This window comes from Hyla sarda, chromosome 1 (assembly GCF_029499605.1).
Source record: "Hyla sarda isolate aHylSar1 chromosome 1, aHylSar1.hap1, whole genome shotgun sequence".
NCBI lineage: Eukaryota > Metazoa > Chordata > Amphibia > Anura > Hylidae > Hyla > Hyla sarda.
This window is the reverse complement of record NC_079189.1, coordinates 442,230,860-442,255,602: the sequence shown is the minus strand read 5'-3', so window position 1 is coordinate 442,255,602 and position 24,743 is coordinate 442,230,860. Positions and strand designations below refer to the sequence as shown.

Here is a 24,743-nt window from a genome sequence, read left to right as displayed (position 1 = left end):
GCACACAAGGCATACATCAGAGGCCACCTTATCTCAGTGGCTACCGGTCTTAAAAGGGACCGATACCGCCAGCAGGTCATGCTAGAACACAAACTGGCATGTCTCTCCATTGCTCATCAGTGGAACCCTTCTCTTTATCTGTCGAGGGCATTGCGGGATGCTAGGGTGCAGTTGGATGCCAGTGGAAAAGGCTATACGCTGTTCTAAGGCCACAAATTACCACTTTGCTAACAAACCGGATAGGCTTTTGGCCAACATGCTCAAGCAGAAACAGCGTTTGAATTATGTGCATAATATCTGGCTGCACGCTGGCTCTCGCACTTACCATCCTGACCGCATCTACGATGCCTTTAATTCCTTTTTCTCTTCTCTCTATTCTGCTCCGGACCAACCATTTCACTTCCCCTTTCGTCTCTCCTCCTTTCTACAGTCTGTTAATCTACCCTCTCTTACCACCACTGACAGAGTATTTCTTAATGCTCCCATTTCCTATGAGGAAGTCTCCCCTAACATTGCTGCCCTAAAGCTGGGGAAAGCACCTGGGCTGGACGGACTCTCAGCCCAATATTACAAAAAGTTCTGACATTCTCATTTCCCACCTAGTATCTCTCTTCAACCACATGTCCCATGCCTCTTCCCTTCCCCATGAATTTCTGGAGGCCCTTATTACTGTCATCCCCAAACCCCGTAATTACCGCCCAATCTCTCTCCTTAATTTGGATATTAAAATCCTCACCTCCATTTTGGCCCATAGATTGAATACACTTCTCCTGAGGTTGATCCATGCAGACCAGGTAGGGTTCATCCCTGGGCGACAGGCATCCGACAACATCAAAAGGGTCCTTAATGTTGGGCACTGGGCTAACTCTTCTTCCACACCCCTTATGTTATTGGCACTAGACATTATGTTATGGCACTGGACGTTATTGTCTCATGGTCGTTTCTTCACAGGGTTCTTCATAGATTTGGTTTCGGGGGTTCCTTTGTTCATCTCATTTACTTGCTGTACTCTTGCCCTTCCGATTACCTTAAATTACCTACCACTAATCCTCGCCCTATCCCGATTTCTAGGGGGACTCGCCAGAGGTGCCCACTGTCACCTGCTTGATTTGCTCTAGCTATGGAGCCCCTGGTGACTTCACCTGACATTTTCAGGGCTATGATTGGCTCCTCGAGCTATAAAGCAGGTTTATTTGCTGATAATATCCTTCTTTCTCTTACCCGCCCTTCAACCTTCCTTACTAACCTCTTCCGTCTACTTTCTGACTTCTCCCACTTTTCCGGATTGAAAGTCAATACCTCGAAATCAGAAACCCTTTTCTGTAACATCTCTCCACTCTCTCATAAGCTGATCTGTCTAAAGGTTGAATTCCCTGACCCTGCTCCCACTCTCTTCTACCTTGGCTTATCTCTTACTCCTTCTGTTCCCCAACTTTATTCTGCAAATTACCTGCCATTGTCTCGTTCTGTCCGCTCGGATATGCGTTCCTGGGATGTCCCCTGGCTGTCCTGGATCGGCAGGGTCGCTAGAGTAAAAATGGTTATCTACCGAAGCTCCTATACCTGTTTTGGACCCTGCCGATCCCATCGGCTGACCTCAGGAAACTGCAATCTGATGTTTCCTCCTTTATCTGGCGGCATCCAAGAATCTCTTCCACTGTTGTGCACTACCATAAAAGCCTAGGCGGTCTCTCTGTCCCTCACTTTCTCAAATACTACTATGCTGCCCGACTAAGTCAGCTAGCCTGGTTTTTAGCGCCATCTGAAGCCCCTATATGGGTCCACTTGGAATCTTCTCTGCTCCTACCATATTCTTTCCCTGCTCTTATTTGGTCCTTGCTCCCTATCACTCGCTACATTCCTTCGTCTGTTCTACTCACCTTGTATTCTCTTTCTCTGTGGTGGTTGGTTCATTTCCGCTTTCACTTGCACTCTCCCTCCTCACCTCTGACTCCTCTTTTGGGGAATCAGAGATTTTCTCCTGGTCTTAGCACCTGTAACTTCTCCTGGTGGATTTCTCAAAAATTTTACTTATTTCATGCTTTCCTTCTTAGGGGGCGCCTTCTGACGCTGGATGAGTTTCGATCCCGCTATCACCCTCCAGAGTCTGAATGCCTTAGGATCCACAAGGTCTTCTCTTTTCTTCGCTCTTTACCTACTCCGCAACCGTCCTCTACCCTCTCTAGATTTGAACGCTTAATGCTTTACTCTCCTATTAGTAATGGCTTACTCTATGTGATATATGGCCAGTTAAATGCGCCTTCTTCTGATGTTAAATTGCCATTTATATTACGCTAAGAAGCTGACTTCGGCACAATTCTACCGCTCACTGTGTGGCAGTCATGTTGTACCTCTCTCAGTAGAGGTAGTTGGCAGGTCTTTCTTACAGAGACCTCTCTCAAAACTCTACACAGAGCTTATTATGTTCCCACGAGTCTACACAGGATCTTTCCCACTTCCTCGCCACTGTGCTTTCGTGGTTGCTCCCACCTTGGTACTATGCATCATATCTGGTGGTCGTTTCCATTGATTAGGCGATTTTGGTCATCTGTAGTCTCTGTTCTTAGAGAGGTTACTAGATTCACATGCCCACTACATCCTACTTTTTGCCTCCTTAGCTCTTACTTCTTAGACTAACCGTATGCCCCATAAATTGTTCCGCTTAGCACAATTTATTCATATGGCTGCTAGAATCCACGTGGCTGGGAATTGGAAATCATCTTTCCTGTCTCTGGAAAAGGTAATTGATCATGTCAATTCTATCACGATGCGTGAGAAACTTAATGCAATGAGGGACGATGTAGTTGCTCATTTTGACAGTCTTTGGTCCCCCTGGATGTCTTCGTCCTATTGTCCTGATGTTAGGAATACCTTGACTCTGTATTAGATTCCTATGTACTGACAACATTGTCCTATTGCTTATACTCTTTATGTCTATGAGCCGACAGTATATGCTCACTGTTTTGTTAATTCGTTCTTTATTTTCTATTTATGATTCGGGTTGCATCCCGAACTGTTATATTCATTTGCAATCTTTTGATTCCATAATAAAATGTATACGTTTGATACTAAAAAGTGTCCCCTTAAAGAAGTAGTAATGCTGTGCCTAGACCCCCGTCTTCAGTAGGTAGTTAAATGTATCTGATCAGCACTTGGTAAAATATCCAGAATACAGTGCTTGCTGAATCTCTGTTGAGGTGAAGTAATGTTATTTTGGTATTGCTAACACATTTGTATGGGATTTATCTCCACAGAATTACCTGGCATCCAGGGGTTTAACATGGAAAGACTTATTGCATGAAAGTCTTGCAGCCGTTCAGCGAGGTGTTTTTAAGCTTCCTGGTAAGTAGACATTGAATAATGTTATTATCCTAAAGTGTTATTTATATTAGCCCTAATTTATCATTAATGCGTAGTTTCTTTTTCATTTCCATATTAAATTCCTTTTGAGTTTTTCCTCATATTCTTGACTGCGATTTTGCAAATATCAGGATCTTTTGGCACATTGGACATTCCACATAGCGTGCTCATAACCAAACGAAGAGGTTTTCATTTATTTGACCTTTTATTTAGACAAAAATAATAATACTTACAGGTGAAAAAGATACCTAAAACAGGACAAAAAATGTAGAAATGGCTTGTATTATGGATAAAAAGTTGAAAATTACTACTTTCTAAAAAAATAGGGAAACTTTGGCACGCAATGTTAATTAATTACCCATTGAAACATAAATGAGCTGCATCCATTCAAATCAGTGTGGTTTTCAGTCAGGGTGCCTACAGCTGTTGCAATTAGTTGCAGATTGATCCCTCCACCCATTGAAGCAGACAGGCTCCCTGTCACCAGCTGACTAGTGAGTCAGGTCTCGGCCGCATTGCAAGCTGGGAAAAATCTAAGACAACAGTCATTTTGTATGCTGGTAAAAATAAATATTGGAGTGAAAATCACAGAAGAATTGTGAGAAAGTCACACACAGGTACAGACACTGTATTATGAACTACACTAACTTCACAGCCTCTGTAGCATAGTCAAATAAAGAAAATTCCTCGAATACCCCTTTCAATGTCTGTGTGCAGAAAAAAACATACATATGTCTAACCTTTTTTGTTTATGAACCCAGCCATGAGTGATGAATTTCACTTGTAGGCTGAACAAATAATTTAATCAACTAATACATTTCTTGCCTCACAATTACTGGCTGGTTTTCAGAGAGACATATTTGGGTCTATATACTGTGCTTACATAGGGGCCCCTGGTATTTGTCTAGCCTTGCCAGTGGTCAGTCAAGTTGCAATATTTGTTCGAAGATATCCATTGCAAGGTGAAACTATTGTTATCTGACACCATGACAGTATAAAAAAAAATATATATATTGTGCATATTTCATGTGCAAGATTTGATGCACAGAATTTTATGCTGCAAATTTCAATGTAAACTAAATGACTGAACACAGCTGTCTATCAAGGTAACAGAACTGCCATCCTGTAGGAGAATGTGAAACCAGGCACCGACCTTATAGATCTTTGTGTTGTAATGCTATGATACCAACGATGGGAGTATTCGCTGTACACAACAGTTCAGACACAAAGGAATTTCTTGGAAGTTTTATTGGCATAGGCAATGCGTTTTGAAGGCCAATGCTGCCCTCTATATCGGGTCTGAATACAGACAGGTAATTTGTCATTTATATATGAAAAGATGAACACATTGGCCCAGATTTATCAAACTGTGTGAGAGAAAAAGGGGAGAGATTGTCCCACAGAAACCAATCACAGCTCAGCTTTCACTTTACCAGAGCTCGTTGGTTGAGCTGTGATTGGTTGCTGTGGGAAAATCACTCCACTTTACTCTCTCTCACAGTTTGATAAATCTGGCCCATTGACTCAGAGGACATGAAAACTGTACTTAAAACAAGATTATACAAAAGATTTATATTACATTAAGACTTTAGTAATTGATTACCTTTTGGTTTACATAAAAATTGGACATAATTTTGTGTTTTTAGAAGTTTTGCTTTTATTGTCTTTTGGGTCACTTGTCTTTTCATACACTGTAAAAGTGACACAATAACCTCATTCAGACCTGAGGGCAGAGGCCATGAAACGTGTTGTCCATGCCAATAAAACATAATTTTCTGTGTCTGGATTGTGGAGTCCAGTGAATACTCCTATCATTGTTATCCCAGGATCACAGCACACAGGTCTACGAGGTCAGCACCACGGACCATTTTTTACAGGATGGCAGTCCTGTTCCCTTAATGCATATCTCATGTATTTCCTTGGCAGACATCTGACAATAAAATTTTCCATTGCATGTGATTGTTGGGCTATGTTTATGTGGCAGAAATTCTACTATTCTGCTCAACTACCATTCTGCAAAGCTTTATGTGATTTTGCAGAATTACTGTGTGCTCAAATTAAGTTCAATGGGATTTTAATGTTTTTACAGAATCGGAAAAGTAGAATTTCTGCAGCAGAATCCCCATTCAATTTAATGTGCAGTAAATTTTGCAGAATTTTTCAGTGGAATTTCGCACGGAAATTCCACAGTGTGAACATAGCCTCTTTACATTCCTTTTAATGCAGACTGATTACAGATTTCAGTGTGAAATACACACCAAAATTTATATGAAAAAAGAAACCTGAACATACTCTAACCATGATAAATGAAGTTGCTTTGGGGGCTCTGATGTGATTTAAAAGTTGATGCATGTTTATTAAACTGGGCTGATATGTTGATTCTGACCACATGAAGTTATTTATAAGCATTTTCTAAAGTATTGTATGTGCTTTATATCCTTTAGGTTCTTTGGTTGACATACTACAACTGCTATTTAAAGAGGTTATCCAGGAAAAAACTTTTTTTTATATATCAACTGGCTCCAGAAAGTTAAACAGATTTGTAAATTACTTCTATTAAAAAATCTTAATCCTTTCAGTACTTATGAGCTTCTGAAGTTAAGGTTGTTCTTTTCTGTCTAAGTGCTCTCTGATGACACGTGTCTCGGGAACCGCCCGGTTTAGAAGAGGTTTGCTATGGGGATTTTCTTCTAAATTGGGCGGTTCCCGAGACACGTGTCATCAGAGAGCACTTAGACAGAAAAGAACAATCATAACTTCAGAAGCTCATAAGTATTGAAAGGATTAAGATTTTTTTATAGAAGTAATATACAAATCTGTTTAACTTTCTGGAGCCAGTTGATATTTAAAAAAAAATTTTTTTTTCCTGGATAACCCCTTTAAGCTCAAGCTATCTTTTTAAATTAAGAAATGTTACATGGCAGTCTGGTTTTGTTTTCTTCTTCCTTTTCACTGTTATATATTTTTTCTTTTAATATTTTGTTCAGATGGCAGAATTAACGGTAATACTGTGCTTTGCTACTTCTGTGGCCTACGCAACTTCAGAGATCTTACCTATCAGTACAGACAAAACATCCCACCTTCTGAATTACCAGGTACCCCTTTTTTTTGGCTTCCACTGTAGTGATAATATTACTAACTTTAGCTGGCTTTACACACTTGGACTAAGCAATATACAGTATCGCACATAAATCAGTACACCCCTCACATTTTTGTTAATATTTAATTATATCTTTTCATGTGGCAACACTGAAGAAATGACATTCTGCTGCAATGTATAGTAGTGGGTGCACAGCCTGTAAAACAATATTTATTGATGTTGTCCCCTCAAAATAACTCAACATATAGCCATTGATATCTAAACCTTGGCAACAAAAATAATTACACCCTTAAGTCTAAATGTCCAAATTGGGCCCAATTAGCCATATTCCCTCCCTGTAGACATGAGACTTGTTAGTGTTACAAGGTTTAGGCTAGGTTTCCACACAGGATTTTTCTGGTGTTTTTTGGAAAACTGCCTATGTATTTTTTGAGCCAAAGCCAGAAGTGTATTTAAAAGGAATGAAAAATATAAAGGAAGAATGAGTACAGTGCTGTGGCTCTCCCATAGAGATAAATAGAGGGTGCGTGCCGACCCCCACTCTGTGCACGAGGAGAGCCATGCTGGAGATCGTGGTGTAGTCCCAGTGGTCGAGCTCCCTGCAATCTGACACTTATCCCCTATCATTTGGATAAAGTGTCCTAAACTGGATAACTTCTTTAAATTTGGTGTTATCGCTCTCACACTCTCTAATACTGGTCACTCATGGCAACATGGCATCTCATTGCAAGGAACTCAAAGAAGATCTGGAAAAAAAAAAGAATTGTTAATCTATATAAAGATTACCAACGCTATAAGAAGATATATACAGCAGTTTAACAGAACAGGTTCCACACCGAACAGCCTTTGCCATGGTCGAACAAAGAAGTTGAGTAAACATGTTCAACATCATATCCAAAGGTTGTCTTCGGGAAATAATGTATGAGTTCTGCTAGTATTGCTGCAGATGTTAATGGGTGAGGGGGTCAACCTGCCAGTGCTCAGACTTACACCGCACTCTGCATCAAATTGGTCTACATGGCTGTCGTCCAAGAATGAAACCTCTTCTTAAGATGATACAAGAAAGCCTGCAAACAGTTTGCTGAAGACAAGCATACTAAGTACATTACATTTTTTAACCATGTTCTGTGGTCCCATGAGACCAAGATAAACTTATTAGCTTCAGATGATGTCACGTGTGTTTGGCTGCAACCAGTCGAGGCATACAAAAACAAGTGTATCTTGCCTACAGTCAAGCATGGTGGTGGAAGTGTTATGGACTAGACCTGCATGAGTGCTGCTGGCACTGGTTAGCTACAGTTCATTGAGGGAACCATGAATGCCAACATGTACTGTGACATACTGAAGCAGAGCATGATCCCCTCCATTCAGAGACATGGCTGCAGGGCAGTGTTCCAACAGGATAGTGACCCAGAAACACCTTCGAGATGACCATTGCCTTTCTAAAGAAGCTGATGGCATCCTCAAACGAAAGGTGGAGGAGAACAAGGTCTCTAACATGTACCAGCTCTGTGATGTCATCATGAAGGAGTGGAAGAGGGCTCCAGCGGCAACCTGTGAAGCTCTGGTAAACTCTATGCCCAAGGGGCTTGAGGCAGTGCTGGAAAATGATTGCAAAAATATAATCGATGCAATTCACATCTGAGCCATCTGTTTCTCAGGAATTTCTTGGAAGTTCTTTGGATGTCTGTTACGCTAGGAAGGTAGTTTTGCAATATAATAAATTAATAAGCAAGTATAATAAAAATATGCAGATTTATTTGTTCTAAGTAATAAACACAATGATATCTATAAATTAGTATTAATTAGAAAGGAGTATGTAAAGATTTTTTATTAAAGGAGTAGTGTGGCAAAACATTACTTATCCCCTATCCAAAGGATAGGGGATAAGTTATAGATCACTGGGGGTCCGAGCGCTGGGACCCCCCCGCGATCTCCGTTCAGACTATTTCCCCCCCCCCCCCCTCCCTCCCCTGCAGGAAGCCGCAGTTGACACACCCCCTCCATGTATCTCTATGGGATACATTGTAACGGGCGTGTCGGCCAGCACTCCATGCGGGGGTCGGCAGACCCCCTTCCAGAAAATGCCGGGGCCCCGTTCAGGAGAACCCCATAATCAGAATGGGCAACATCTAGTTTACAGATCTATAACATGTAAAAGATAAATAAAACACTCCGCCCACTTCTAACTATCCCTAAAGACACAGTACAGGATGTATGATCTACTGCACACTTAATTTGAAGGAAAGCTCAGAAGCTCCCTAATTTGTGGTAACGTCACTTATATCAATTAGATGGTGAAAGATAAACATAGGCTATGCTATATTCATTATATGAATGCATTAATATGCATAGAACATGCCCTGTTCTCTGCAGAAGAAAGAAAAACATGATCTATATGTTAACCTTTACAATCTCAACCTTAGGATTACAGCAAAAGATCTCTTCACCATATTAATAGCCACAATTTCTTTCACATGTAAAATTTGTCTTAATCAAATGAGAAGCCACTGGTATCTTACTTAGATCATGTGAGATATAACTTCTGCACACGGGATAGCTGGGTCCATCGCATTTTCAAAGGTAGCCATTGTCTTGTCACAGTGTGGACACCTCAGGTGGCACTCTGGTAAAAGTTATTAGGCTTGCTACCCATTTTACCCTTCAAAAGTTACTGGAAAGCAAAAGGTCCACATAACATGACAACAAATCCTCCCATCCTCAGCAGATGTCAAAAAGTACCTTTAGACATAGGCTAATTTTGGCCTAATGGTTCATCAAGGGCATTGCCTACTTATTATACACATTAAGAACCATTTGGCCCATCTAGTCTGCCCAATAATCTGAATCCTATCAATAGTCCCTGGCCCTATCTTATATGAAGGATAAGCCTTATGCTTGTCCCTATCTTATATGAAGGATAGCCTTCTGCTTATCCCATGCATGTTTAAACTCCTTCACTGTATTCACAGGGACCATCTCTACAGGAAGGTTATTCCGTGCATCCAATACTCTCTCAGTAAAGTAATACTTCCTGATATTACTTTTAAACCTTTGCCCCTCTACTTTTAATTGGTAAAACTAACAATTATGTGAACATCTGTTTCGATGATTACCAGCTCCCCTTTTCCTGTAATAGGAAAGAATGTGATTACGAACATAACAAAACTTTGGGATCTTGCCTCCATCTACATCCTACAGATGCAAGAATGGCTCACACATTTAATGAGTGAAGTGTTATGAAATATATATAGCATAACTATATGCACTACGTGGCTATATAAAATATATATGTTTTAATGTCACTGACAATCTTTAAATGTGTACATGATAATAGAAATGGAGGGGGGAGGTGAAGAAAGGACTGTCATTTGCCATTGTGAACTGTAGAGTCAGTACCTGAAAGGGATATCTGGGTCCGGTGTTTCCCGCGCGTGAGCACTCGCCCACTCCACCTTGTCAGTCCCCAGCAGTGACCCCTCTTTAGTACAGCGAGGAGGAACCAAAGGGCCGCCCTGTGTTACACAGAGGAAGATTTTGCCGACCGGACCAAAACCGGAAGATTCCTGGGCGCAGCCATATTGGAAGCTCCGGCTGCTGTGCTTGTCTCTGCTGTTATCTGTCAAGCACCCGCTGCAGCACAGACTCTGCAAACACCAACGATAGTCAGTCAGTATCAAGTCTCCGGTGCCCGTAGCCATCAGTATTAACCCGTTAGTGCCCACAAGTCTGGTTGGAAGACAATTCCCTACTGGGTGCCTGCAAAATTGAGGGGGAGCATATATTACAGTACCCCATTAGTGAATTCAAAGCCGCTACAATTAGCATCTTAAAGGAGAACGCACCTTATTTATCTTTCTAAATAAGACCTAGAAACAGTATCGAAGGCCTTTTCAATATCTATGCCTAGTAGTGTAAGGGGAGTATTGGTAGCTGATGCCCAGTGAACTATATTGAGGACTTAGCGAATATTGTCAGGCGATTGTCTGCCAGATATAAAGCCCACCTGGTCATTATGAATGAGGCCCGGCAATATAGCATTGAGGCGTTTGGCAAGAATGTAGGTGAAAATCTTGGGGCCCAAATTAATAAGGGAAATAGGACAATAATTTGAGGGGAGAAGGGGATCCTTGTTTGGCTTAGTGATAACAATAGATGCATGAAGGAATTCAGGGGGAATAGGGGAACCAGATAGCAACTGATTACAGTAGGAAATAATATAGGGTGTAAGGATCGGTTCAAACTTTTTGTAATAAAGGGCCGACGGGCAATCTGGGCCCGCCGCCATACCTAGTTTCAAATGAGCAATGGCATCAGCATCCTCCACAGCGGTGACAGGAGAATTAAGAGAGTCCCTGTCTGAAGAAGAGAGAGTAGGAAGTGAAATAGAACTTAAATAATCAAAAATAGAAGTCGAAGAAGGAGCTTTATACATAGAAGAGTGAAAGACCTCTTTAATCCTGGATGGGTCAGAGGTAGGCACACCTGGCTTAAGTTGTATTCTGTGTACTCTAAGTTTCTGCCTCTGCTTAAGCATAGAGGCAAGAAGATGGTTGGGCTTATTAGCCAATTTGTAATAGGTGGCTTGAATCCATCGCAGGGCCTTCTCAGTATGATGAGAGAACAGCATCAAGTTGCAGTTTCGTGGCCCTGAGAGCCTGGAGAAGGTACAGTGAGGGAGATGGCAGATGGGCAGTCGCCAACCATGCCATCTTATGTTCAAGAGCAGCCTGAGCCTTCGTCCGGTCTTTCTTTAATTTGCAGGCAAGAGCAATGAGTTTCCCTCTGACATAAGCCTTGTGTGCCATCCAGCGGAAGAAGTAGTTTTTATAGCAAAGTAGTCAGATAGGGTAGTATCACCTGGGAACAAAGATGGGGGCGCCACGTATATGGGGTGGAGCTAGTTCCCCCAAATTGGAAATGAGCCATAACTATATCATTATCAGACCAGGCACAGGAGATGTCTGGCATACAGAAGAGAGGTGAGCGAAATAGTATTAGTTAAAATCCAATCTATGCGAGGCCAAATTATGTTCCTGCCTTACATCAGCAGTGTCAAGATCAGCAAACTGTTTTAAAAGAAGTCATTGTTGTAACCCAGAGCACCTAAAACCAGCGGCGTGTGACCATGTTGAAATCGCCCTTCAAGAGCAAGATGTCATAGGTGAGAGATTGCAGCCTGGCCGCCAAGCGGACAAAAAAGGGAAGGGGATCATCATTTGGAGCATAAAGGATCAGAAAACTAGGACTGGAGCGTAAAAAAGGAAATCATTGTGTAAAAGGTTCATAACCCCTCTCGATTTGGTGGAATTGGAAGCCATAAAACATTGGGATTATTTTAGCATGCAGAAATTTGGGGAAGGAGGTAACCGTAAAATGGGTCTCCTGGAGACCAATAATATCAGGGCAGCATTTGAGGTAATCAAGGAAGAACTACAGCTCATTTAAATTGGAACTGCTCACCCTGGTGTGGGCCCTGACTGAAAAGTTCAAAGACTATTTGGCTGCCACGCCATTTACTGTCTACACGGATAATAACCAGTTGGCCAACCTGAACACTGCCAAGATGGGTGCCATTGAGCAGCAATGGTCTTCAAGACTGGCCAATTACACTTTCACAATCGAGTACAGAAGCGGCAAGTCAAACGTCAATGCCGATGTACTGTCTCGGATGACCCCCAGCGAAGAACCACCTGTCAAAGACGTAGAGATACCCCCTTTTATCAACTGTTTGTGAACCAGAATGTTGTGACCGCCCTGATGGATGGTGAACCCAGGTCCGAAAAGGTTAAAGAAGACCCATATACCTGGAAGACTCTTCAGGATAAAAGTTGAGTCATGGGAGATCTGTTGGACTACCTTCTGGCAGAAAAAGCTACCAACCCATCAATGTTGGGCCCAGTGTGATAAGTTGAAATATCTGTGGCGACAGAGGAAATGATTGTGTACAAAAGACTGTTGTTCCGAAATTCTTTGGATCCGGTCTCTGGTGATCGACTTCATCAGATTCTGGTTCGCCGAAGAGATGCGGCGATGGTCTTCAACGCATACCATGACCAGTTGGGTCACTTTGGAGTCCATAAGACCGAAGCTACTGTCAGGTGAAGATTCTATTGGATCGGAATGTGACTCACTGACATTGAGAAATGGTACAGTGAATGTGCAGTCTGTAACGTCACCAAGAATGTGCGTAAGGACGCAAGAGCACCCCTCCATTCCATCCAGAGTGAAAGGCCCAACCAGTTGGTCGTGCTAGACCATATCAAATTGTCTTCTACACGGTCCGGGTATACTTATGCTCTCACCATGGTGGATCATTACTCCAAATCAGTTGTCGTCGTACCAGTCAAAGATCTCACAGCCAAGACAGTGGCCCAGATGTTCTACTCCAATTGGGTGACAAGAAGAGTGGCCCCAACTGCTGCCCAAATTACTGGAGAGATATATATATATATATATATATATATATATATATATATATATTGTGACGATCCGTCTTGGGGATTAGCTCTGGGATCGTCCTTGACCACGCCACAGGATGCGTTTCTTCTCAATAAACCAGCAAACAAACGCTTATAATGCAAATCTGGCACCTTGCCAGTTTTATTAGACAGGTTGCAGGGTAAGAAATAAACAAAAAGCAGGAACAAAACAAAATCCTAGACCGTCTGGTCACTGACTAAACAGACCAGCTTGTCCTGACTAACAACCGCTGAGCTTCCCTCAGCCAGTTAAACATATGTCCCCTGCAACCTTCTACTCACACTTCATGGCAGTCTCTTTGAGCCTCTCATAGCTCGGGCTGTGTACTCCTCAGCAGGCTCTGTCTCTTCCCTACAGCCCACATGCTGTCTCCTAGGAAGAGCCTCCATTACACTGAGTCTCCATCTCATATACACACCTCCCTTCCCTCCTGCCTCATTACTTAAGAAGCAGGTGAGAGCTTCTGCAGGGTGAGCCAAGGAAATACACCCTTTCCTTGCCACACTGCCACATATCCCCCCCTTTGCTCAGACCACCGGGAAGGAGCACATGTATTTGAAAGGCAGAAACCATCTGCCTTTCCTTTCTCTTGGACAACTTTTGTCCCAGTCTCTGAAGTCCTTGACTTTTTTCTTCCGGACTTTTACCAGCCACCAATTGCAAGTCTCTCGGTCACACCTCTCCAGTACCAGGCAGGATTCTTGAAATTAAGGAGTGAGAGGACCGATGCTTCTAACCTTTGTCTTCTTCTTGCTTGCCGGACCTCTGCCTCTGCTTTAGAGAATCTTTCGGCCTCAGTGGCTTCACCAACCACTGTCTTGTTCTCTGTACTGTCAGAGGACCTCTGACACGGGTCCATCTCAGTTTCAACTTTAGAGGACTTCCCACCTGGTTTCACCTCAGTGTTGTCTTCAGTGGATTTCTCACATGGTTTCACCTCATCCCATCCAGCTTTCTCTTCTGGGGCACCAGCTTCCTCAGGTTTGGCTTCAGAGTCTTTGGCTCCTTCAGATTCTTGTGTAGAATCAGCTTCTACTACTGCAGCTTCTTCAGGCTTACTCTTCTCTTCACCTGTAGCTTCAGTTGTGCGATTCTCTTTACTCACAGCTTTTGAGGTTGACTTTGGCACCTCCTCTGGTTTAGCTTCTGCTTCAGAGGATTTCTCTGCCTCAGCATTACCTTCAGAATTTTTGGTCTGCTCAGGTTCAGAGGATTTCCCACCACTCTTCTTCTTAGATTTCCCACCAGGTTTCAGCTCAGTCCTAGCTTCAGGAGACTTCTTAGAGGACTTCACCTCAATCTTAACTTTAGAGGACTTTTTCGCAATCAGAGAAAGCATAACTGTATCCTGTAACTTCGGCCCCAGAAGCCTTTCTTGAGCGAATTCCGCCATATCTTGGTCTCTGCTCTCTTTTAGGACTTCCTGGTCCTCTTCCTTTTTCTCACATTTTCGCAGCTTACACTGGAGCTTAGCGGACTTCATCCTCTCACTGTCAAGTAACTCTGTCAAGTCCCTGACAGTATCTTCCGAAGACAGCAATTGTTTCCTCAATTGTTCATTGTCCGCCAGCACAGCCACCTGCTCATAGAGTTGCACTCCCAGCAAAACCAAGGCAGCTACGTGGGACCTTCTGCGCGTTTCGTTCTGCGCTTCCAGGCTCTCTTTTAAGATCTTCATGTCATCTTCCAGCTTTATATATCTCAGCTGCTCACTCTGAGTTGTGCGGAGATCACCTTCTCACTGTCCAGCAACTGTTTCTTGGACTTCACTAACTCATTGATAGATTTTCCACTCTCACCAATCTGTTGAGATAGATCTGAGATCTCCTGTTGCAAGTTCTTGTTTTCATGTTGCAGAGTCTCGACTTGTTCCAGGGCCTCCTCATACTGCTCACGGAGCAAGTCATTGTCATGACGAGCAGATTGAAGAGCATGTGCAAGGGCATTCTTCACCTTGACTTCCTCCTCAAGTTGTCGCTTAGCTTTAGAGACACTCTCCAGATTGCTGGCAAGAGCTTCAGCTTCCATCTTCATTTCATTCTTCTCTTTTTCTATTTTTTCCATGGCTACCAGGCTAGCCTTCTGATCACTCTGCAGAGCCTGATATGCACCATGTAGAAGACTCACTTCTTCTTCCTGGAATGACATCCGCTTGGCCAGACTCTGCACTTCACTCTCCTTGCTGGTCACAAGCCCCTGGGAGCGGGACAGTTCATCCTGCAGAGCCACAAACTCACTTCTGTGATGCTCCATGACTTTTTCCAGCTGAAGCCTCACTTCTTGCTCTTTTTTAAAGTCAGCAAGTAATTTGTCCCTCTCCTCTGTCAAGCGATGTACCTCTTTTTCTTTCTCCAACAACTTCACAGAAACCATCTGCAGGGTTTCTTCCAGATTCTGGATCTGCTCCAGTTTTTTCCCAAGGCCAGCTCGTCTTTTCCGAGACCTTTTACTGACACTGGTCTCCTCACTCTCGCTGTTAGACCTTGAGACATCCTCTGGTCCTCTGTCAGACACTCGACCCAGCTCTTCTCCATCTCTAGATGAAGTCTCCCCCTTTTCCGTGGTTGCGGACACTTGTGCCTCATTATTATCATTCACAACAGGTGCCACTGACACCTGGCACTCTTCCTCTCCCACCACGTTGGCAACTCTGGAGACTCTCCCTAAACACTCCCGTCGGACCGGCAATCCCTTGGCGGTAAGTTTGTTGCCCCTAGCAACAACTTCAATGGCTCTTGGCACCAGCGAGTCAGAGAGATTCCTGATCAGTTCCTCTGAACTGTCTCTCGGCTTCTTGTCAGACTTTTCTTTTGTCTTGTCACAGTCTCCTTCACTTAGGACTCTGTCTGTGACCGTAAGTGCAGCCCCCAGCTCCACTGGTACTCTTTTCTGGAGATTTGGTTTTTCCACAGCCATCTCTGGAGCTTCTATTCCAGTCACCACTTTAACTTGACTCGTGGACTGTTCTTCAGCTCCCCTAGTGGTCTGGCACACTCCCACCTGACATATACCTAGGGTCTGCTGACACTCCCCGGCCTCTGCTGAGTTACTGTCCCCTGCTATGTGGTGAAAACCAAGTGTTGTGAGCCTATCAGGTGTTCCTGCTCTAGTTACCTGACTATCTTCCCACAACTGCTGAAAAAACGGAAAATCCTTCCCCAGCACTACTTCATACTCTAAGGTGGGCTCTATTGCAACCTTGTGACTTATGGTACCATAGGGAGTAGAAATACACACATTAACTGTTTTATAACCCCAAATACCGGCTTGTATAGACACTATAGCGGGGTCTGGTTTTCTGCAGCTGGTCTTTACCAGACTTATTACACATTTTGGATCTAACAAAACCGTCATCTTTTTACCTTCTATTTCCAGTTCACACAGGTTTTCTTTTGTCCTGCGAGAGGTGGGAATAGAACTCTTTACATCAGAACACATTAACATAAGTGTTTCAAGAAAAACATTATCAGCCTGCATGGGTTTACAATATACAGCACCATTCACACAGTCCAGTAGAGACCCCCCAGTCCTCACTCCTTTCGGAACCTTTGTGTGCGAACTCTCAGGTGCACTCTCAGCATCCCACAGCTGCCAGAAATACGGAAAGTCTCTGCCCAGTACAATTTCCACTGTAAGTGCCGCACATACCTCCATCATATGGCTTACTGTCCCAAAACATGTATCAAAGGTAATTTGAACAGTCTTACCGGGCTCCGGGCGGGACTTCACAAAGGGAATTATTTCTGGCATAATCCGAGATACAGTCTGGCAACAATCCAAGTCCACCCACAGTGGGATTCCGCCCACCGACAACTCACAGGACCTCGGCTTTGTCTTGGCGACCACAGCTTGTGGCCCACGTCGGTTGCTCCCAGCAACAGCCTTTCGAGGTTGTCCCATTTTCTTGAAAAAAATTCTCGATCCGTTGCCCCTAGCAACGCTCCTCCACAGACACCAAACTGTGCTTGAACTCCTCTGCTGGGCTCCTCTGACTTTCAATCTTGCAGGGGGTTGCTCCTAGCAACAGCTTCTCTCCAACTCGCTTGTTGGTTGCCCTTCGCAACGGCGTGCCCGCATCCTCCACCAAAATGTGACGATCCGTCTTGGGGATTAGCTCTGGGATCGTCCTTGACCACACCACAGGATGCGTTTCTTCTCAATAAACCAGCAAACAAACGCTTATAATGCAAATCTGGCACCTTGCCAGTTTTATTAGACAGGTTGCAGGGTAAGAAATAAACAAAAAGCAGGAACAAAACTAAATCCTAGACCGTCTGGTCACTGACTAAACAGACCAGCTTGTCCTGACTAACAACCGCTGAGCTTCCCTCAGCCAGTTAAACATATGTCCCCTGCAACCTTCTACTCACACTTCATGGCAGTCTCTTTGAGCCTCTCATAGCTCGGGCTGTGTACTCCTCAGCAGGCTCTGTCTCTTCCCTACAGCCCACATGCTGTCTCCTAGGAAGAGCCTCCATTACACTGAGTCTCCATCTCATATACACACCTCCCTTCCCTCCTGCCTCATTACTTAAGAAGCAGGTGAGAGCTTCTGCAGGGTGAGCCAAGGAAATACACTCTTTCCTTGCCACACTGCCACAATATATATATATATATATATATATATATATATATATATATATATATATAATATATATATTATATAATATATATTATATGGAGGCAGGTTACACATGTTTTAAACTACAGCAGCATCCTCATTTAGTGGCCCTGTAGCACTGCAGGCACAGGGCTTTTTAGAATTATAAGTATGTGGAAATAACTGCTGGGCTTTTAAATCATTGTTTTTTCCCTCACAAGGTTGATAAAATAATTTTTAAAGCAAATCAATAAAAGTGAAGTTTTATAAGAGAGGGTGCACTATAAAAGGGGTCTTGCACCCCCACTTGGAATTTATTCCAGGTGTGGGGTTTGGTCTTTTTGTTTAATATTACCCCAGCACTATCTCCTGGGCATTGGTGTTAATTGTGTATAAACTAGCCCAGTATAATAGCTGGTATATTAGCAGTCCACAGTTGTTTAATGTACACATGTCTAATCATTTTTCCTGACCACGTGTACAGGGTGCTCTACTGGCCAGAGGGTTTCCCTGAGATATGAATAAGGCACATATAGTGACAGAGTTACTATATATAAAGGTAACAGTGGTATGTTGTATAGAGTTCTGGGGAGAAGTAGCTAGTGCCAATGGGCCCAGCAGCTAAGGTATTGGGTAAAGAGCCTCCGACAGCCCAATCTGCATCAATTGTGTTTAAATATGCTTATTTGTATTGAGCCTGCAGTTGCAAGGTTTATAACTTCCCATAGGTTTACAAATGTATTTACAAAGGAGCATGTATGGACATTTTCACAAACTGCTACATAGACTCGTCCCTTGTTTTTGTTACTCATATTAAGACCTGTGAAGGACTTTCTACAATAATGCCCCAGGAACTGTTGTCATCACCAGGCCCCAGTGGCCACTTCCCATTATCCGCCCTCCAGGACAGGGCGCCGAGGACGGATGTGTGGCCCAGTACAGGAGTTATACCCCTGTACCCTTGCTGCCCTGTCAGGCAGCCTCCCTGCAGTGTCCCCTGGGCCCCTGACACCTGTTCACTTATGTATATATATTTTCTGCCATGTGTTATACTGTAAAATATGAGTTATTGTTTTAAGAAATGTTAACATGTGATCATCAGTTGTCATGTGAGTGTAACCCCGTGAGGTATCAGTGACCTGGTGACCTATGGGACCCCTCCTACTCACCCCCATATAAGCCCTGGGTGGAGCTAGTGCTCTCTTTTCCTCTTGATTTCCAGTTAAGTCTTTGCTAAACTATAGTCTAGTCAAGTCCTAGAGTGTGTCTGGAGTCCATAGGAGGCCTCAAGTCCGTCCTGCAGCCACAAGCCTTCACATCCACAAGTAAGCTACAGTCACAGCTTAGTCAGTCTCAAGTCATCGGTCACACTCATCTATTGTTAAGTCAGAGTGGTCGGCACTAAAATTGTTCAAATCTACGGCAAGTCCCAGCAAGCTCTTAAGGTCTCTGAAGTCACTGGTCACCTCCATGGGCCTGGCTGAAGTGTATAGACTGTTCCATATGTCACTTAGTAAAGCTACCGTTGTCCGCAACTTGGCGTCGGAGTCATTATTGCCCCCATGCCTAGTCCAGGATCCAGCGGTATACCTTCGGGTGTTATTGAGGATAGACCAGGCCCTGGCATCACAAATACAAGGGGTAATTGCCATCTACCCCTAGGGTAAATCTATCTGCCCTGCATCACACACCCTCTACCACAGGAACATAAGACCTGTGACCCAGTCTCATAGTCATATATAGTTTGTCTCTCCTCAATGTTACTCACATTCTTACGTTTGTCCATATTACAACTTCAAAACTGCCTTTTAACTTGCTGCCTAATATATCCCACCACTTGTCTGGCACCAGATTATCCGTTACTTCACCTGTCAGTCAGTGATCTTTAAAGGGGTTATCCAGGAATCGAAAAAGACCTATTTTCTTTCAAAGACAGCTCCCCGTCTGTCTCCACTTTGGGGGTGGTATTCCAACTTGGCTCCATTCATTTCAATGGAACTGAGCTGCAAAACCACACCCAACCTGGAGACAGACAGGGACCGGTCTTTGAAATAAATAATCTCTGTTTTTTGATTCCTTTAATATTATGGCTGATCGCTTTTATATGTTCTAGTCTGGTTGTAAGTGGATCTGGTACTGTTTGGTATGGAGATGGTGAGATAGGTTAAACAATGTTATGACTTTCATTTGATACTCTTGTGTATTTTATCGCTGCTGTCTTTGTGTGGACACTTATTTTTTTTTCCTTTTTAAAAAAGGTTTTAGTTTTGCAAGTTTTACATTTTGTTAATCTTTGAAAGTAATGAACTATGTTGTTTCTATGTTTTCAGTGGTTGTGACATCAAGACCAAATTGTTACTGGGGCAGAAATTGCAGAACTCAGGTTAAAGCACACCATGCCATGTAAGTATTGCAGATCAGAGCAAATGTAACGTGTGCAGGACGCTTTCTTAGTTGTCAATCTGTGACCTGAAAGCATGACAATACTGTCAAACATACGTAAAACTAATAAGCTAACCAAAGAATATGTAATGAATATATTATTGAGGGGAACTTGACTGCTGAAATCCCTATAGATTACAAGAACAGAAATCCTTTGCCCACTAGGAGCAGCAGTCAAACATAAGCATATTGCTTTATTCACAAGGTACAGTGGGGATCAAAAGTTTGGGCACCCAGGTGAAAATTTGTATTAATGTGCACAATGAAGCCAAGGAAAGATGGAAAACTCTCCAAAAGGCATCAAATTACAGATTAGACATTCTTATAATATGTCAACAAAAGTTTGATTTTATTTCCATCATTTACACTTTCAAAATAACAGAAAGCAAAAAAATGGCATCTGCAAAAGTTTGGGCACCCTGCAGAATTTATAGCATGCACTGCCCCCTTTGCAAAGCTGAGACCTGCCAGTGTCATGGATTGTTCTCAATCATCTGGGAAGACCAGGTGATGTCAATCTCAAAGGTTTTAAATGCCCAGACTCATCTGACCTTGCCCCAACAATCAGCACCATGGGTTCTTCTAAGCAGTTGTCTAGAAATCTGAAACTGAAAATAGTTGACGCTCACAAAGCTGGAGAAGGCTATAAGATAGCAAAACGTTTTCAGATGTCAATATCCTCTGTTCAGAATGTAATTAAGAAATGGCAGTCATCAGGAACAGTGGAAGTTAAAGCAAAATCTGGAAGACCAAGAAAAATATCAGACAGAACAGCTAGCAGGATTGTGAGAAAAACAATTCAAAACCCACGTTTGACTGCACAATCCCTCTAGAAAGATCTGGCAGACACTGGAGTTGTGGTACACTATTCCACTATTTAAGAGATACTTGTACAAATATTGTCTTCATGGAAGAGTCATCAGAAGAAAACCACTTCTACGTCCTCACTGCAAAAATCAGCGTTTGAACTTTGTAAATGATCATATAGACAAGCCTGATGCATTTTGGAAACAAGTTCTGTGGACCGATGAGGTTAAAATTGAACTTTTTGGCCGGAATGAGCAAAGATATGTTTGGAGAAGAAGGGGAACAGAATTTAATGAAAATAACCTCTGTCCAACTGTTAAGCATGGGGTGGATAAATCATGCTTTGGGGTTGTGTTGCAGCCAGTGGCACAGGGAACATCTCACGAGTAGAAGGAAAAATTGATTCAATAAAATTTCAGCAAATTTTGGATGCTAACTTGATGCCGTCTGTGAAAAAGCTGAAGTTAAAGAGAGGATGGCTTCTACAAATGGATAATGATTAGAGATGAGCAAACTTACAGTAAATTCGATTCATCACGAACTTCTCGGCTCGGCAGTTGATGCCTTATCCTGCATAAATTAGTTCAGTTTTCAGATGCTCCCGTGGGCTGGAAAAGGTGGATACAGTCCTAGGAGAATCTTTCCTAGGACTGTATTCACCTTTTCCAGCCCACCGGAGCACCTGAAATCTGAACTAATTTATGCAGGATAAGTCATCAACTGCCGAGCCGAGAAGTTTGTGACTAATCGAATTTACTGTAAGTTCGCTCATCTCTAATAATGATCCTAAACACACCTCGAAATCCATGGGGGATTACATCAAGAGGCGTAAACTGAAGGTTTTGCCATGGCCCTCGGATAGACCTTAAAAGAGCAGTGCGTGACAGACAGCCCAGAAATCTCCAAGAACTGGAAGACTTTTGTAAGGAAGAATGGGCAAAGATACCTCAAACAAGAATTGAAAGACTCTTGGTTGGCTACTAGAGATGAGCGAACTTACAGTAAATTCGATTCGTCACAAACTTCTCGGCTCGGCAGTTGATGTCTTTAATCTGCATAAATTAGTTCAGCTTTCAGGTGCTCCGGTGGGCTGGAAAAGGTGGATACAGTCCTAAGAGACTCTTTCCTAGGACTGTATCCACCTTTTCCAGCCCACCGGAGCACCTGAAAGCTGAACTAATTTATGCAGGATAAGTGATTAACTGCCGAGCCGAGAAGTTCATGACGAATCGAATTTACTGTAAGTTCGCTCATCTCTACTGGCTACAAAAAGCATTTACAAGCTGTGATGCTTGCCAAAGGGGGCAGTACAAGATATTAACTCTGCAGGATGCCCAAACTTTTGCAGACGCCATTTTTTTTGTTTTCTGTTATATTGAAAGTGTAAATGACGAAAATAAAATCTAACTTTTGTTGACATATTATAAGAATCTCTAATCTGTAATTTGATGCCTTTTGGAGATTTTTCCATCTTTCCTTGGCTTCTTTATGCACATTAATACAAATTTTTACCTGGGGTGCCGAAACTTTTTAAACCCCCAATGTACTATCTGTGGGACTTCAAAATATAGTGAAGAGTTGTAGTTTGCTATAGTTTGAAATTCCATAGAGAGTAAATGGAGCGGGGACAGAGCCTGCTTGCTGTTGCTCTAGTCGACCAAAAAAATCAAAAGACCTCTGCTCTTGTGGTTGTAGAGAATCCAATGGTCAGATCAGCTACTTATCACATATTGTGTAGATAAATGGTAACATTTAATCTTGGAACAAACTCTTTAGCCTTATCATGTATCCACAGGATAAATAACTGATCGTGGGGGTCACAAGAACAGAGGTCCTTTGTCTTCCGGGTAAATGGACATCATGGGTGCCTTTTTAACTTTGTCCTCTCCTAGTGGGAGTCACTGGAGGCTGTACAGATGGGGGAAAACCATAACATGCTGTTATATAGTGTATATTTTTTTTTCCCTGATTCCATTTCCAGATCACTTTTCTTATAGACACAGAGTTAGTACAGAACCTGCAGCAAGGATTCGTCTAACTTACATCCTTAGCAGTGAAAAGACTAAGGCTAGGGCTACACTGCCACCATTGCACTTAATGTTGGTGAATGGTATCATATGCGACATACTGTGACAGTACAGTTGCTAAAATGTCATCTTTGATGGATTTCTGGTCATAAGTTGCATGTGACACTGCCACCATTGACCTCAATGCAAGCTGGATGCAACTGTAACTTCTGAGAGATTTTGGCCCAACTGTAATAAAGCTGCGCTACGACAAGTTACACAAAATATTATGGTGATGAGACTTGCTGTAATGTGACAAGTATTGCTGTGCTGCCTTAGCATAAAGGAGTTTATTAGTTTTGTTCAAATTACTGTATTAAAGTTTTACAACTTTACAATATTCTGTGTTTCAGATCATCATCATTTAGCTAAAATTGTTTCAGTAAACTAGATTAGTTACATTCCGAGTCTGAAAAGGTCCCAGCTGAGAGTTGGCTGCAAACGTGTATCCAGTTTAACAGTTTAAACATTAGACTGATGCATTGTAGCAAACAAAGATTTATAAACTAGTTATATATTTAAGAGGTTCCAATAATTGGGAAACAGCTGAGCTGAAGTGTTTTATCTTTCCCTTTCCAGGAAATTCAATCACATCTGTGAACAAACACGCTTCAAGAACTAAGCCTAGTATCATCTGGAAGGAATGCCACCTCTGTAACTTTACTTTGAAGTTCTCATAAGAGGAGGCGTGAGAGAGGACATGAAGATGCCTGTGACCTCATGGTGTGCAGCACCCTGTTTCTGGCTTGGGGAGGGCAGCCTGATGTGTTTGGCACATGATAGTTGCCAGTTTTAATTTCTGTTGGGTTTGTTTGACATGTTGAGCTATGGTTTGTGGATGGACAGTGGAAACTGCTATCATACAATGCAAAATGTCCAGTTAGAGAAATTGACTGGTTTAACATTTAAAACATCTGCCCAGTTACTGTGGGTTTAACAGCTTTTTGCTGCATATTGCTGTTATCGATGGACATTATAGTATAGAAAAAGACCTGTTTGGTTCATCAGTTAAAATTCTTTATTTAAAGATTCACACTGAATATATTGCAGGTTCCCCGCTATTCTAGTGCGCTTTCCATTCAGGGAAATTGGTTCAATTTACAGCCATTGATTTATTATGCACATGACTAGTCTGCTTATCTTTTCTGTATAAGGGCTAGAATCAAGCGAATAATTTTTCCTGACAACTAATTGAGTCCTGGAAAATCCTGCTCTGCACTGTGGTTCCTGTGAACGTGATTTGCATTGCTGAATATTTATGTTGCTCAAGGAATATGGCTGCAACACTGAATGTTCACTTCTGGAACAGCTATGTCTTGGTAACCTTCATCACTTTTGATACCATCATTTTTTTTAATGGACTATCAACAACAAACATACTGTATAGTACAGGGAAATATAAGCAATTGTTCTAGTAAATGTTTATACCTCAAAAGTTGGATTCTTTGTCTTTTACACAATTTTGCTTATCTACTGTAGTCAGTGCAAAGCATAAAACATGTATTATACTTTTTTTGTAAACTTTAATTTGCATACACCTCCGTAGTGGTGGCATTTTTTTGCTATAATTATTTATTTGGGTCAATGGGCTGGTACCTTTTGCTCCTAGTAATGGTCTTAAGTAACTTGAAGAATGTCCAATGGATTCAACAGAATGTGATGTTATTTGCTGCCAGCTGTAATCCTTTGCCAAGTGGAACTGGTACTATATAAGATTTTCAGTGTCATCCAGCTACAGCACTTATGCTAAGATTCTTAAATAAGTTGGCATACACAACGGAAACAATAGCTGGAGAAGCTTCTGTAATACATGCTGTAGGAAAATAAAGAATTAGCTAATGGAAAAAGTAAACAATGAATAGGAAGATTAGCATGGCAATATAAG

At 42.4% G+C, this 24,743-nt stretch overlaps 1 protein-coding gene across 4 annotated transcripts in view; it reads left to right on the top strand.

Moving 5' to 3' along the window:
- CHFR (checkpoint with forkhead and ring finger domains) overlaps positions 1–24,293 on the top strand; it is a 76,594-nt gene extending 52,301 nt beyond the window's left edge. For all 4 annotated transcript variants that reach the window (XM_056532899.1, XM_056532908.1, XM_056532889.1 and 1 more), the window contains exons 15-18: positions 3,255–3,342; positions 6,348–6,455; positions 19,874–19,946; positions 23,438–24,293. In XM_056532899.1, coding sequence (XP_056388874.1) covers positions 3,255–3,342; positions 6,348–6,455; positions 19,874–19,946; positions 23,438–23,480 — 312 coding nt within the window. In that variant the 3' untranslated portion in view covers positions 23,481–24,293. The remainder of the gene's footprint in view (positions 1–3,254; positions 3,343–6,347; positions 6,456–19,873; positions 19,947–23,437) is intronic.
- The last annotated feature ends 450 nt before the right edge of the window (positions 24,294–24,743 follow it).